At 39.3% G+C, this 16761-nt stretch overlaps 1 protein-coding gene across 5 annotated transcripts in view; it reads left to right on the plus strand.

Annotated features, from left to right (window-relative positions):
* Positions 1–16761, plus strand: part of gtdc1 (glycosyltransferase-like domain containing 1) — a 302215-nt gene that overhangs the window by 238038 nt on the left and 47416 nt on the right. For all 5 annotated transcript variants that reach the window (XM_078228009.1, XM_078228012.1, XM_078228007.1 and 2 more), the window contains exons 6-7: positions 83–192; positions 829–973. In XM_078228009.1, the coding sequence (XP_078084135.1) occupies positions 83–192; positions 829–973 (255 nt within the window). The remainder of the gene's footprint in view (positions 1–82; positions 193–828; positions 974–16761) is intronic.

The raw sequence follows: 16761 nt of genomic DNA on the forward strand, positions 1-16761 counted from the left end.
GTTTGTCATGACTTACTAAGCATGCACCACCGATTTAACTTGTAAAGCCCACTCATGAGCCTGAACTTTGTTTTGTTTCAAGGGAGCATGACAAGAACCCTGAGGTCTTCTTCAAGATATTACTGAAGCTGAAGGAAAACGGACTAACTTTTAAAGTGTCTGTCCTTGGTGAAACCTTTATGGATGTACCAGGTATTGCTTCTGTTAGGAATAAAAGCATTCCCTCCATATTCCCACCTTTCCCTGGCAAAAAAAAACTAGCACCTTCGTTGTTATAAAAGCCTCTGTCGGCCTCAGAACCTTCTTTGTTGTTGTTGAGCATTTTTTTCCCACTTCTAAATGCCTGGAGTGAGCATCATTCATGGATCATTACTTTCCAAAGAAATTTAAGCATGGAATGCCATTTAATTTTTCCGAATGCAGTCCGTCATTAGGAAACTTAGCTGTCACAGTGATGCCATTTTTGGTGTGATGTTTTTGTTGCCTCATTTCTTTTAATTTTATCTCCATTAGCTTAATTCTTTTTTAATATTTTCATTTAACGAACTTTACAGTCCATTTTGTTTCACTGTCTGCTAAGCGAGTTTTATGAAGCAGACAGTTGGCTTTTCATAGGGGGAGGATGTCGAGGCGGGCCTTGCTTCTGTCAGCTTTTGCACCTCAGCATTTGGTTCTGCTTCCTTGCCTTGATTATACAAGCAAACAACTCTGAGAAGTTCTATAAAATAAGCAGAAGCTAATTAACCTGAACTTCAGACGAGGCAAAGCTGACATACGAGTTAATTTTGCACCATATTGAATTGTTGCATATTTTTTTTCTCATTAAAGACATCTTTGCTGAGGCCAGAAGGGAATTGGGTTCCTCTGTTATGCACTGGGGCTACCAAAGCAGCAAAGACGACTACCTCAAAGTTCTATGCATGGCAGACATTGTCATCTCAACAGCAAAACACGAATTCTTTGGAGTGGCAATGTGAGTGTTCTTTATTAGTTAATGCTAATTACTGTCAACTGAAATGCAGATCTCCCGAAACATTTGAGACAGAAATGATTTCCTTAGAAATCAATTTGCCTGCTTCCCTGTTTCTTTGAAATTAAAACGACTGTCACGCTATGTCCTTTTGTAAATGTAGAAAAAAGAAGTCATGAAGCATGAAAATATCTGAAAAAGATATTTTAGTCCGTCATTTTATATATCGTGTTTTTGTGGCATGTGTGGCTTGTGGAGTATCTCTTCTGGAGATCACTTTTTACATGTCATTGGTAATGTAACATAAAATATGGGTTACAATAACTCACTGTGAGGATCATTTTAATCTGATCTGCTTAGAATAACAACATTAGCATTTTCACTTAATTAAAACATCCTTAATACAGCAATGTTTTAATCATGTGGCTTTTATTTACCCTCCTTTTGTGTCATTAATAATTAACATTTTCTTTTATTTAAGAAGGAAAAAATAATTATAAGACCATATTTCCCCAATTTCAAAGGTTTCAAGAAAGGTGCTATCAATAATTAGCATTTCTCTGTTCCAACTCAAGTTGGGTCTCGTAAGTCTATGTTATCTGCAGTTCAGTTTAAAAAAATAACATTCCACGTATCAGAACCATTAGTACTGGACAATGTGACTGACTGCTATTGCCTCCAGTAAAATAATTCAGTGAAGAAAAATTATCAGCTAATTAAATATAGGATCAGAATCTCAATAACTATTTGCAAATAAATTACAGGAATTCAAGGGGATAGATCTTCATATTAAGATTCATAGATTTAGCACTCTTGAAAATAAAGGTCATGTTATTGCCTTTTTGACACATGATCAATGTTAACCCATTCAGTAGAAGGATATCTCCATATATAGAGACATACACCAAGGCTGTGGCATCTGCCCAGGTGAAGGAATTCTATTTGCGTGACACTTAGCAGTGCTTTTCGATAGAGTCAAACACATTTGTCCAACCTGTATTAACTGTGGTAGTAGGGTTTAAGGTATAATAAAGATTTGTTTTAATACAGCAATTGAGGGGTTGTCCTTAACAGTCCCCTCATTCATGTTACTATAAATACATACAATTGTTGGCATGGTTGCCATTTGCAGTTTCCGCACATGCACTCAGACACAAAAGCATTGAAACTGTGAAACGATCATGAAGATTGTCCTGTAGTCCATTTTACCTGTGGGGAATTCATCCAGTTTCTCTTTTTTCATTTGTTTCTTGCTGTATTTTTTTGTCCACTTGTCACCTGCTTTTTCAACTGCGCATATTTAGATTGAGCATTAGGTCCTAGCCTTAACCACAGGTCACATCAAAGGGCAATGCTGAATATTAATCACCCAGCTATGTGGCAAAGTAAAATACTAAACTCTAATTAGACATTTAGAAATAAAACATGAATAGGTTTTAAACACATTACATTGGTATTGTGCATATTTTATAAGTGTAACATGTGACTCTGGAGTAGTAATTTATGGTACTAAACTATGCCTGATTTATTATCCCTGAAGTCACTTTGTTGTTTATTTCCCCAGAAACCACTTCTGTCTGTTATGTATCCTCTGCACAATGTTCCTTTTTCTTTCCAGATAGTTCTCTTGTAAATTGTAATTTTGCATTCAGATTTTTTATATATATGTGTGTAATATATATATATATAGATTTTAATGTGTATGTGTTGTAAAAGCAAATTATGAAAACATCCTTGTCGATGCAAGAGGAATTGTCTAATTAAACTTTAACCAGAGCCAACAAAATAATTAATAAGGAGAAAGTACCTTCAAGAGCTTTACACAGGATGAGTTGCATCCTGGTCGTTGATTTTGTCGCCCGACCCTTTCATTGCCACATCTCTTAAAGGACGCAAGGACAATTTCCGATCAACATCCCAGAAAGCTCTCAAGGCTCAAGTCCTCAGTCAATACTCTCTACCACTGGCGACTTAAATTTGAACTCTCCAAGGGAAAGAAGATAATGGTCTCTTAAATGGTGGTGGTGGTTCCAAGTGATTTTGGGGTCTTGCAATCTCATTAAAATACATAACAGTATTGAATCTAGGCAGACTGGTAAATATTTATCAGTTTCAGTTGTAACAGTTTCAGTGTCTGAACACATTATGATGATACAGTACAATCTTTTGCATTGAGGTGTAGCGCCATAATATTGAAAGTCTGATCTCTGATTTGCTATCGTGCAAAGGCAACCACTGAGATGGATCTTGCAATATTAAAATCATAAATGTTGCACACCTGTGAAAGTGGATTTGTTGCGCTAGCTGTGAAACCTGCATGTGCAGTCCCTCTTCCAGCTGTGCCCCTGACCAATTCTGTCAATCTTTATCATTGTATCTGACCACCCATTGCCCAGTACTCTTATCCATATGACAAGGCTTTAGAATTTAAGACTAGATTCTTCCCAATTACATTATGCTTATTGAGAACCCGTATTATCTCAGTGTCACAAATTCAGTTTGTCAGAATGTCTGGAAATTCTACTCCAAAACACACAACTAGCTTAGTAAAAGAGTTAACAAGCAATTAGAGCTTAGCAAGTGCAGAAGATCAAAGTCCACAGTCAAAAATATATCACTACAAATATGTTTTTTCTAAAAAAAAGTGATAGATAAGCAGTCATCTGATTTCATTAAAAAAATATGCTTATAATTAAATAACCAAGATGCTACATTTACAGTCAAGTCTCATTAATGTGACTTTTGATGGACCTTAATATTTTATACTTGTTATCAGGGGTAAGTGTTCTCCTGAAGTTGTTCAGTGGGAGTACGTTGAGTGAAACACAACCTCTTGTCCAACAAGTATTTTTATGTTATTAGAACACTATTTCAGTTAATGAGATTTGACTGCACTGTCCCTAAGCAGAGTCATATTTGAAACATCATTACAATGCAATTTGATATACTAGCTGATATTAAAAGGTAATGTGTTACAAATGCAAGCTATGCCTGATAGGAGTGGGAACAGAGTTTTAAGCAGCATTCAAAGTTGCATAAAAGATGGAATATTGACAGCTAACAGTCGCTGGGTTTGAGTTTTCTTTTCCAGGTTTAACCACTTTATTGCTGGGTCCAGGTGAGACATAACAAGCTGGATTTTCTTAGTCTCCTCAACTCCGCGGACCTTTAAAAATTGTGTCCAGGACTCAATTCTAGGATTCCTGGTGCCTGTCTGCTCTCCCTCTCCCATTTCCACCAGAATGGGATAAGGGTTGTGAGCCTGCACCCTATCCTCCTCCCCCACCTGGCTTACTCCATTGCAGAATTAGACATCTAGCCCTCCGCAATTTTCGTGGAGCTGGGCCAGCTTTTCAAGGGCTCATGATGCACAGTCCTCAGAGGTGTCATGAATAATAGTCTGGATGAGAGAACTGTGATAACCCCCGTGAGTTCCATGGGGAATCGCTAATTGATTTCCCTGTGAGGCTCATTGAATATGAGTTCCCTTGGTAACAGGCAATGGCCTGCCCAGATGGAACTCATCACCAGAGCCCTTTAGAAGGCAGACACTGGGAAGGGTCTGCAGAATATTGTCTCGGTTGTACGCCACAGAATAGTGGCTTTATTTTGTAATAAATACCATTACTTTGCAGTCGGGCTTCCTGAATTATTACAAGAACCTTTTAAAAGATAAGTTCAAAAGGTCTTGCCCATGCCCTCTTGCCAACCTATGCTCCTCCGCACACCCACTATAGTCCCTCATACCTTCTTTGCCAACCCATGACACATCCTTGCCCATTCACCCATTTTGCATTCTGTGTAGAACCATTGAACCCTGTAATAACAATGGAATGGGTGGAAAAGCTTTTAAAAAGCAGTCATTCATTCACAAAAACTGCTTTTGTCACAGCCCGATAAAAGTACCAATTATCTGGACCCTTTAAAATATAAATAACAGAAACTGTGATCACTTGAAATTTCTTTATCTTGTGTAAATATACATTGTACAATTGTCCAAGTAGAGCGAGAGTTGTCAATCAAGCGATGTTTTTCCTGAGGTGCAGCTGTTTGAACAGTCAAATGGATAGCTGAGCTCTGAGCCAGTAAAGCATAATGGGGCTAGGCTGAGAACCTAGAGGGACCATGGATGGTCCTCAGAGGTGTAATGGATAATAGTCTGGATGAGAGTTCCGTGGGGAATCGCTAATTGATCTCCCTGTGAGGCTCATTGAATATGAGTTCCCTTGGTAACAGGCAATGGCCTGCCCAGATGGAACTCATCACCAGTGGATGGTGTGCATAGGTTGGCATGGACAGTATGAGGGGCCAAGGGAGAGGTGGGTGGGGGTCATAGGTTGGCATGGATGGAGCATGGGGAATGTTTGGGGGATGTAGAGCATTGGAGGCTGTTTAATTGATTTAGTTGTAACTGTTACAATGTCTTGGAGCACCAAGGTGGACCATTTAAACACCCAGCAGTCCCTATGGCTGCTTGCAAACAATTTCCTGGGGTGGTGGGCTGAACTCGAGTTAGTTTCTACACCCAAAACCCCCAGAACAACAATCCTACCTCTGCAGGCACTTTATCCTTTCTCTGCTGCCTATCCCAAAGATGTGACAGGCATTGCTGTTGTGATAGTCCAGTGTAGGGCACGGCTGCCATAATTTTAAAAGTCCCCCATGTTCTGAACATGATGGATGTGGTTAGGAGTGCAGCTTGCAATATATACAGCTTCTATGGATCCTCATAAAATTTTTGCAAACCATTTAAAGAAGTTTATTTCGACATCAGAAAGGTACCGGAGCTAAAATGAGGACGTCGAACTAGACTAGATTTGTATTCCCTTGAGTATAGATGATTGGTGTTACAATAGAGGTATTCAAAATGATTAAAGAACTTGATAGCATAGATAGGGAGAAATTATTTTCCTCTGGTGAAAGAGTCCAGAACAACAGGGGCATAGCCCAAAAATTGGAGCAAGGCCATTCAGGGGTAAATAAGGGAAGCACATTTTCACTCAAGTTATAATGGAAATCTGGAACTCTCTCCCAAAAAATTATTTAGTTCAATGTGGATAAAGGGATGACTGGTCTGCTACTGTCCTATTTTCCGAATTATAACATCGCCCTTTATATATGTTAAAACATGTATGTTATAAAGTACCATTTTCTGGTTAGTTTAGTAATTCTGATAGGTTCACTGTTCTAACATTTATGAGTTCAGTACTGACTTTTCCTTTGCATTTAATTTCACTGTTGTGACAAAGTTATTCCAGACATTGTTTAGCACCCCCCCCAACTGAGACAGATGATCTCAATCCTAACGTAATTAGTCCCACACTACCATTTGCAACAGGTTACATACAGTTGCACAATGTAGCACCCATGGTTAGATTGCACATTCAGTGTTGGTTGATTATGGTAATGTCATCATAACTAAGAGGGAAGAAAAAATCAAAACAATCGTTCGCAGATAAACAACATGGGTAATTGTACAAAGAAATAAATAATTGGTTTCACCCAGTGTTATGATGATTTAAGGATTAGGCAGCACAATATGGCAATGCACTCGTTTTTACAACATTTTGGTACTTAGTTTAATTATATGTTTTGCATTTATTTCTATGACTACCTTTGTTTTGTCATATAATGTATCGTACTACAGTTTAGAATAGGAATAGAGCTATGCAGGGCATTATGTTGTTTTAAGAAAAGATGCCTCTGTCATAGAGTCATAGGATAGTACAGATCAGAAGGACCTGATGAATCTTTTGTAGGGCCATCCAGTTGGTCTCACTCCCCTTATTCTTTTTCCTTATCAATACAATATTTTCTCCTTCAGGGATTTATCCAGTTCCCCTTTGAAAGCAGTGTCTCAAATTCAGCTGTCCAAAAAGCACAATTGTCCAACAACTGAACATTTTTAGAATGTGTAATGCATCAATTTTAATTGAGTAAGATAAAAAAAAGTACTATCTGGACAATTTGGCTAGGCACTGCATTGGTGTGGTGTGGCATCTGACTAGTTATCTCTTTCGCTGCTTCGAATAATTTAAGAGCCCTCTCACTCATGCTTGATACTAAACAAAAACTAATTCATGAAGCCCATTCAAAAGTTTAAAATCCCCTGAAGTAGTAAACATGTTGTAAAAACAAATGTGTATTCACTAACCACTTCAAAAGCTGCTCATCCTCATATAGCCGCTTAAAAGTCTCAGTCAAAATGTGAACTCAGCTTCCCCTCATAACATTTAAAAAGCATTTAGATGAACACTTGAAATGCCGTAGCATTCAAGGTTAGGATCAAAGTGTTAGAAAAGGGATTGGAATAGATAGATGTTTGATGGCTGGCGCAGACACGATTGAAGGACCTCTGGCTGTACTGTAAAACACTCTGATTCTATAGTGGGTTTGGAGTTTTTGAAATTCACCCAAGCATTCATAATGGTTTCAGCTGTAATAACTGCTCTTGGGAAATGTCTACAATGAAGTCTATTGAAACTGTAGGTACTGATGGTTAATGGATTTTTTTAAGCTACACACGTTGGCCAGTCAATCAGTGTACTCCAGCAGTGGGTGTCTAACTGACAACAACAGACGGTTTCTTTTTCCCAGAGGGCTGAAGACGTAAATAACTTCAGATCATGACACTTAAACAGACCGTATCTTTCCTTCAAGAGTGCTTACACTTCTTTCATAAATTCTTGACTACCACACCTTGGGTTAAGGCCTTTGGACCAGCGAAAAGGACGGTCTGTTTCAACTCGGTGCGAATTTCAATTTACCCCGTTGAGTTAGGGTGTCGTGCGTGGGTGATTCAGTGAGTCTCGCCTTGCCCCCATTCCATTACCAGCAAAAATTGGATCTATTGGAAACAGGACAGGACTTTTGCACATGGACCCCTCACCACCACCACCATTTTAAATGGCCTCCAAAGCTGGCCCAATGCCATGAAGATCCACCCTGACATTGCAGATCACTGACCTTTAAATATTCGTCGGCCCGAAACATTAACTCTGCTTCTCAGTCCACAGATGTGTACTGCAAAGTATTTCTACTATTCTCTGTTTCTGTTTCCCAGCATCTGCATTACTGTTTTTGTAGCCTCCTTCGAAAGAGTCAGTGCATGAAAATTGTTTAAGGAAGGAATTGAGCTGGGCTGATCTGCAAAGTCCCCGCCCGCAATTGAAAATATTATTGGTACTCCGTGTCGAGGCACAAGTCAATAATAGTTGCCTAGGGAAGGTATTGGAGGGTACCTAGTGTCTGTCGATGTTGACCCCTGACAAAAATTTGATGTGGAGATGCCGGCGTTGGACTGGGGTGAACACACGCTGGCATCTCCACAATGGTATTTGCTACCAAATAAACCTGTTGGACTTTAACCTGGTGTTGTTAAAACTCTTACTAAAAATTTGACACCATCAGGAAAGGAGGAGAAATTGTGGGATGAAAAATAATTGCCAATTGTTATCTTGCACAGTTTAGTATTAGCTCTATGAACATGGGATTAAATATAGTTTTATAGAGTTTTAGTGTGAGGGCTTAGCTTTTTATTTTTTTATCAATAATTAATTATTTTCCCGACAGCATGGTAATAATAAAGTCTCAGGTATCCACTTATTTCAAAATACAAATCCACACATATACATGAAGTTCTGGTCAGTAAGGATGCACGTTAAGCCAAAGGGCTTAAAGTAGCTTGGTTTGGAAACTGTAGATGGGTATTTCCCAGGTGCATTGGTGAAAGATGTGCTAGAGCTACAGACCTGTCAATGCTAAGGTTTTTAACGAGCGCAGAATATAAAAATTGGGAGTTGGTATTCTTGAAGGATTTGTTGCAATTCATTACAAATTCTTTGAGAGATTCTTTTGTTGCTTTAAATTCATGACTATTTTGTTTTCTAAATAATGTGTTTTTTCTATTCTGTGCACAACTGATCTCGACTTAGGAAGAGAGGGTTTTTTTAAAGTTTGCAATGGCACTAAGTAAGATAGTTCTTAGAATTGTAAAGAATGGAGCAGAAAATTACACAAGGATGTTGATTGAGTGAGTGGAGTGATGACAGATGCAGTTTAAAGTAATGAAGTGTGAGATGGTGCGCTTTCGATTTGAGAATGGCAGATGGAAATACAGATTAAATGGTGAAACACTGGTAGGAGGGCTGGTAGTTTAAAAAACGGATTTAGGCAGCCAGGTACACCAGTCAATAAGAGTTAGCTTACAGGCGCAAAATGCAATCAGAAAGAATAGGATGCTGGGTTTCATCACAAGTGTTGGATATAAAATCCAGCAAATTCTGTGGTTATGCAAAGTATCTGTTATTTAAAACATTGGCCCAAAATTTGCTGGAGGTGCAAATATGGTGAGTTCCATTATTGCAGCATAAGGTTCTGGGAAATTATGGCATGAAGACTTAAGCCATCGTTTATGTAAGATCATCATTTTCTAGGATTTCTGTGCCATTCTACCAGTATCCTTTGCCAAAAACAACTTGATGGTAATTATCAGTGCATCATCCCCATAAAGTCAATGGCACTTTTACATTTGCCACATTTAAGCCATTCTTAAGGCCAGTGCCACTTTGACAGTCAATGGGTCTGGAGGCACGATGCATGGACTCTTAGTTGAGGAGACAGGTCGCTTCATTTCCTGGGATTTGGGAACTTTTGCTGAGCTTCACAAAAGCCGCTCACCAACTCTTGGCCCGTTAACCCAAATTAGCATGTAACTTTTCACTGGAGTTTTCCATTATTCGATAGAAACTATCGATTTGGAGCTTGTCTAGTCCTTTGTGAGATACATTCGTGCCTCCTGACTCCACAATTCCAAGCAAAATCGTGATTGTGGTCTCTAAAATGCAACAAGATACTTAAAACCCTGCCCTTAAAAAAACAGTAGTCATCTGTTGCATAATCTGACATGCAGACGGAGTTACCTGAAATTAAAAATTTGCACAAAGTATTATTGGCTTTCATTAATCTGGAATTGAGATACTAGTCCAACCAAGATTTACTGAAATTAGAAAACGATTAAAAATGTTAGAATAACAGTTCACAGATATTGAGACTAACCTAACATGCCATTAATGGAAGGATCAATACATTCAAGCAGGTAATTCGTGACTCACAGCAAAAATATATCCCAGTAAGGGGGAAAGATTCTAAGAGAGGCATCAGCCAATCATGGCTAACCAAGGAAGTTAAGGACAGTACTATATTGAAAGAAAAGGCATATAAGGAGGCAAGAGTCAGTGATAACAGTGACTGGGATACATTCAGAATCCAGCAAAGGAGGATTAAAACAATAATAGAAAGAGAATAAATTACGTGGGTAAGCAATATAAAAACTGACAATAAGAGCTTCTTTAAATATATAAAAATGATGGGAGAGCTCAAAGTCAACATAGGCTCCTTATAAAATGAATCTGGAGCAATAGTTATGGGGAACAAAGAAATGGCAGAGGAATTAAGCAGATATTTTGCATTGGTCTTTACAGTGGATGATACTTCAAACATCCCATTAATGCTAAAGAATACAGGGGAGGAATTAACTACCATCAACATAACTAGAAAGGTAGTATTAGACAAACTAATGAGGCTATAGGCAGATAATTCCCCTGGCTCTGATGGCTTGGATCCTAGGATCAAAAAAGTAATAGCTGTACTTACATGGTTTGTCCAGTTAAGTTGCTTGTTATTGGTGACTCTTAAGATGTTGATGTTAGATGAATGGCTGAAGAATGGTATCTGAAATGCTGGGGATCTCAGGAGGAGGCCGAGCTGAGTCACTGACTTGATACTTCTTCTAAAGATTTTTGGCAATGCTTCAGCCTTGTCTTTTGAACTCGCTTGCTGGCTTCCCCCATCATTGAGGATGGGAATGTTTGTGAAGCCTCCTCGTCCAGTTACTTGTTTAATTGTCAACCACTATTCACAGCTGAATGTGGCAAGACTGCAGAGCTCTGATCTGATCCATTAGTTGAGGGATTATTGAGCTCTGCCTTTGGCATGATGCTTCCTTTATTGGTGCTACCTAGTTTAGGGAGATGATCTCAAATGATTTATGGTTCATCATTAGTTTGTAAATACTGAGTCGAATTCAAATTACCTATTTGGAACTTGAGTCTTCATTTCAAGTTTCCTATCGCAAACTGGCTTAAATGCACATTCCATTAAATGAAAGATAGATCATGTGTGATGTACTTTTTAATTCTTTGATGTTGCAATTTTCACATGTCATTGACACATCAACTCTGCAACATACAGCAGCCTTTGTGAGCATTACAGTAAAGTCAAAGACTGACTAAAATCGCTTCACAGAATGCACAGCATCAATTGGATAGTCACCCTGGAGTGAAACAAGATAGTGTTCCGATCTAAGATTTCAAATGGCAGTTCTAAACCATGTGAATTTCATTGTTGTGATTTGCGATGCACTTTTTTATTCACTCTCACGGATCTTAAACTTTAAAACTTAACTTTAAAGTTTATTCATTATTGTCACAAGTAGGCCTACATGAACACTGCAATGAAGTTACTGTGAAAATCCCCTACTGGACAAGCCATATAAATACAGCTACTTCTTTTTGGACCTGTAACTCTATGTAAATGTTATTTTTATGATTGTATACTTATCCTGAAGATGTAGCTGGTGGAGATAGGTATGAATCAGTGGAACACCATCTTACAATTACAGTAACTTCGATTTTTATTACACCTTTAAAGTAATTAAACATTCCAAGATGTTTCAATGGAGGATTATAAAACAAAATGTGGCACTGAGCCTCATGGAGTTAAGCAGATGACCAAAAGCTAGGTCAAAGAGGTGTATTTTAAGGAATGTCTCAAAAGGGGGAAAGCAAGGTAAGTGAGGCGGAAAGGTTCAGGGAGGGAATCCCAGAGCTTAGCACCTAGGCAACTGAATGTACAGTCAGTCATCAATGGTCGAGCAATTAAAGTGAATGATTCTCAGGAGACCAGAATTAAAGGAGTGCAGTTGTCATGGAATGTTGTGGAGCTCCAGGAGATTACAGTGACAAGGAGGGATGAGCAATGGAGGGATTTGAAAAGAAGGATAAGAATTTTAAAATCAAGGCAACGCTTAACAAGGAACCAGTGTGGGTCAGTGAGCCACAGGGGTGATAGGTAAATGGGATTTGGTGCAAATAAGTACACAGGCAGCAGTGTTCTTATTTTACAAAATATAAAAAGCCAAGGAGCCATCTGATGTAGCAGTTGATTTGGAATGCCTGTGTTGTATACAGTAATATTTCACTTCAGTTTATTGAATCCTAAATAATTTGAAGCTTGTTTGTCAACCAGCATCTGTCTGAATAAATAATAGAGTAAAAAGTGTGAACTAATCAACTGAGTGACACTTCCTTCAGTTTTACATTTCTCTCTCTCTCTTTGAGCCGAAGGACAAAGTCCATTTTAAAAAAAGATTAGAAAGGTGTGTTAGTAGTTTCCCAATACAAGTATCGTACCTGCACCCTCAAACCCAGATGATTCCTGTGGAATATTTCAAATATTATCAAACTATTGCATCGGGCCTACAACACAGAAACAATCAATTTGGTCCATCTGTTCCATGCCAGTGTTTTTTTGGACACAAATCTCCCATCCCTCTTCATCTAGCACTATCATCATAGCCCTCTAATCATTTCTCCCTGCTAACTGTAAATGCAGTTAATTAAGGAAAGCTGGCATGGATTTTCACAGCAAATCATGTTTAACTAACCTGCTAGAGTTTTGAAGAGGTAACAGAGAGGGTTGATAAGGGTGATGTTGTTGATGTGATGTACATGGACTTGCAAAAGGAGTTTAACACAGTAATATACAACAGACCTGCGAGCAAAGTTACAGCTTATGGAATGGAAGGGATGAGAAACTAGTCACGTAGCTAGATTGGAGAAGTTGGGACTGTTTTCCTTGGAGAAGATTGAGAGGTGATTTGATAGAGGTATTCAAATAGGGAAAACTTCCCATTGGTGGAAGCATTGAGGATGAAAGGGCACGGATTTAATTGATCAAAGAAGCAATGGAGACAGGAGGAAATACTTTTTCACTCAGCTTGTGGTTAAGGCCCGGAATGGCTGTCTGAGAGTCCGGTGGAGGTAGATTCAGTTGTGGCATTTCTGAGGCAATTGAAAAGGAACAATGCACAGGGTGAAGGATGAATGGAATAGTCTCCCACTGTGCAGGGGCTATTCTGTGATTAACCTCCTTAAATGCACTCTTTCTATTGACCTCAATTGCATTGTGTGGTAACAGATTCCATATTCTAACTACTCATTGGGTGAAGAGGTTTCCCCTGAATCTCTACTGGATTTATTACTATCTCATGTTTCTAATCTCTAATTTGAGACGACAGCCTTGTCGTGTTTTCTCTGCATCTATCCTATCAAATTCTTTTTTAAAGACCTCTCTCAAGTAAAAAGTAAAGTTAAAGTTCATTTATTAGTCACAAGTAGGCTTATATTAACACTGCAATGAAGTTACTGTGAAAATCCCTTAGTCGCCACACTTTGGCGCCTGTTCGGGTACATTTACATTTTGGAAGAATTTTAGCATGACCAATGCACCTAACCAGCACATCTTTTGGACTGTGGGAGGAAACCAGAGAACGTGCAGACTCCGCACAGACAGTGACCCAAGCTGGGAATCGAACCCGGCTCCCTGGCGCTGTGAAGCAGCAGTCCTAACCACTGTGCCACCATACCCTTAGTACTCTCCTTTTCTAGAATAAGAGTCCCAGCCTGTTCAGCCTTTTCTATAAGTTCTGCTATCATCCCTTATGAATCTTCGCGTCTTCCGCAATGCTTTGATATCTTCCTGCTAATATGGAGACAAGAACTGTGGCCTAACCAAGGTTCAATACAAGTTGAACATGGCTTCCTTGCTTTTCAATTCTATCCTTCTAGGATTGAATCCAGTGCTTGGTTTACTTTTTTATAGCTTTATTGATCTACCTCAGTACTTTGCATGATTTACAAATATGCAGCACTTGATTTCTTTTCTCCTGTACCCCGTTAATCTCAATCACTGATCTCTTTATTTTTCCAATCTAAAAGCACCACTTCACACTTGTATCAAAATTAATTTGCCAGTTATACTCTATTCAGTAAGTTTCTTATCTTTTTTATTCCTTCATGGAATAGCATAACATCACATTATCATAATACATTTTTGAAGTGAGTCCAATCCTCCTGTGGATTGGTAGATTCATGACAGTAAATGCATTGAAGTTAGTGCAACCAAAGTAAATGGGACACACAGACGGATTATTCTAATTCCCTCAGTACGGAGTGCCACGGCATGTGTATACGCGCTTATCCTCAATAACGGATTTCGAGGAATCCAGAGCATCACTGATGGAGTAATTATAATATTACCAATGCAGGTGGGGCAGCCTAGTAAACTCACACTAGCACTCACAAGGGTGCAAGGTGAAATACTGGTGCTACAGTCGATCATTAATAACAAAAACCTGTTACTAGACATTTCCAAATGTCTAGTGGGTTGATATCTGCTCAGCCCAACACTATGTTTTAATTTCGAGTGCCACAATTAACGCTTAGGAGCTAGATCCAGATAGATAGGCGGCAGATAGATAGGCTAGATAAGCAGCACAGTGGCACATTGGTTAACACTGCTGCCTCACAGTGCCAGGGACCCGGGTTTGATTCCCGGCTTGGGTCACTGTCTGTGTGGAGTTTGAACATTCTCCCTGTGTCTGCGTGGGTTTCCTCCGGGTGCTTTGGTTTCCTTCCATACTCCAAAGATATGCTGGTTAGGTGCATTGGCCATGCTAAATTCTCCCTCAGTATACCCAAACAAGCGCCGGAGTGTGGCGACTAGCAGATTTTCACAATAACTTCATTGCAGTGTGAATGTAAGCCTACTTGTGACTAATAAATAAACTTTAGTTCTACATTTCTATACCTGCTGTTTTTTAATTGACTCTGCAATCAAATGGTTGTCCTCTACTAGCTAGAATTGCTCGCATCAAGGAAAATATGTGATTCTTGGAATTATTATGAAAATAAAGGAACTATCTCCTATTCCCTCCACCCCCAACTTTTGTGGGTGAGAAAAGTTAGGGATGGCTTTCCTCTCTCTCCAAATGCAGCTTAAAACACCATTAAATTACTTGCGTGTAAAAGTCTGTGGGACAGTGGAGTGGAAGATGAGCCCCTATGCATCAACTGGAAAGGTCAGTGAGAGGAGGATGGGTAGTTGGGAATTCCTGCTTGTAAGGTGGTAGCAACAGATGCCTTTGTGTGTCCCAAGAAAAACACTAAGACAGGCACAGAGCGAGTAGCTATGGACTTATCAAAGAACATTCAAACTTGAGATAGTGGTTGAAGAGTAGGAAGGTGGATGAGTCGTAATGAGCTGACGTAAGAGTTGGGAGGGAGGGTGGAGAGTGAGGGGTGGTGTGGGACAAAGAACCTTAGAGACAAATGACAGTGGCATGACTGAGTAATATTAACAGGCGATGGTCTGGAGCAGCAGCCAAAATACACATGGAAATGAGCATATAAGGAATTCAGGTTACATGTACATGACGGAGAAACATAGCCTGGTTGTAAAGAATATGAAAGAGCTCTGCAATGGAAAAAGGTTGACTCATAGATTGGGTTGTGAGAGCTTGGAGAACCAACAAGCAAATCTCCTGGTTCAGAGACAGTTATGGAAAGCTCGTGAATTTGGGATCTGTTTGAGGGACAGAGTTTCAGGGGATGCACTGCTGCAGTGGAAAATGGAGAATCGCAAAGGCATTGAGAGAGTCGACCGTATGCCAGTAAATGTTGATCCAGAAGTCCAGCAGATGTGAGTGGTGACCTCAGGACTAGCAATACACACCAACAGATCCAGTCTATTAGAAAAGCAATAATGAGCAGTGGGAGTTGAACCTTACTGAGAGAGCAATGAGGCTGAGGACAGTAAATGCGGTCAGTGCAGTTGAGGTAACTAAGCCAAGAAACAGCAGTAGAGAAGTGAGGAATACACAAGATTGGGAGCCACAGTGGGAGCTTGAGAAACTGTCTGACCCAGATAAATGAAGTATAACTGGGGAGTTTTGAAGGTTGAGCAGAGAAATTGAATGAACGTGAATTTCTGTTCAGGACCCAATGTTGAGAGGCCAACAGTGCATTGAAGTGGAAGGATTTTAGCTTGCAAGATTTCTATTGAAGTTATAATCCATACCTTTCTTGGAGGCACTTCAACGCTATGGTTGAATTATCAAATAAGTACTGCAGTATCAAACAAGTCTGACTGCACATACATTGAACCATTACCGAATCACTATGGTCATGAAATTATGCTGAGCAATAAAAGGTTGAAGATGGATTTATTTGAAATTCTTCGCCATTACTTTAGCAGACCAAATAAATGGGTTAATGTTCCTGATGAAATACAGACATAGTGACTTCATATGACCCTGTGACTTCAAGGTCAATAGAGATTAGTCAAATATGTATTTACTGTGATGCAGTAATATTGCGCAAAGTTTTTACATAATGCAAAACAAGAACAATAATTACAAGGCCAGCAGTCTGCTTCTGGAGCTCAGGTAGTCTGTTATTCTTCGCTTTGCCAGAGACTGCCATCATTTTAGTACTGCGTTGTCAGTGACCTGGTTTCGGATGAGATGTTAAACGGTGGCTCTGTTTGTTCTTTCAGACTGATGAAGAAATTCCCATAGCAAAATTCAAAGAGGTGCAGGGGAGTTCTCCATGATGTTCTGGGTGCTATTTATTGCTTAACCAACATCACTGAACCACATTATCTGGTCATCA

The sequence above is a fragment of the Mustelus asterias genome, chromosome 14, assembly GCF_964213995.1.
Source record: "Mustelus asterias chromosome 14, sMusAst1.hap1.1, whole genome shotgun sequence".
NCBI lineage: Eukaryota > Metazoa > Chordata > Chondrichthyes > Carcharhiniformes > Triakidae > Mustelus > Mustelus asterias.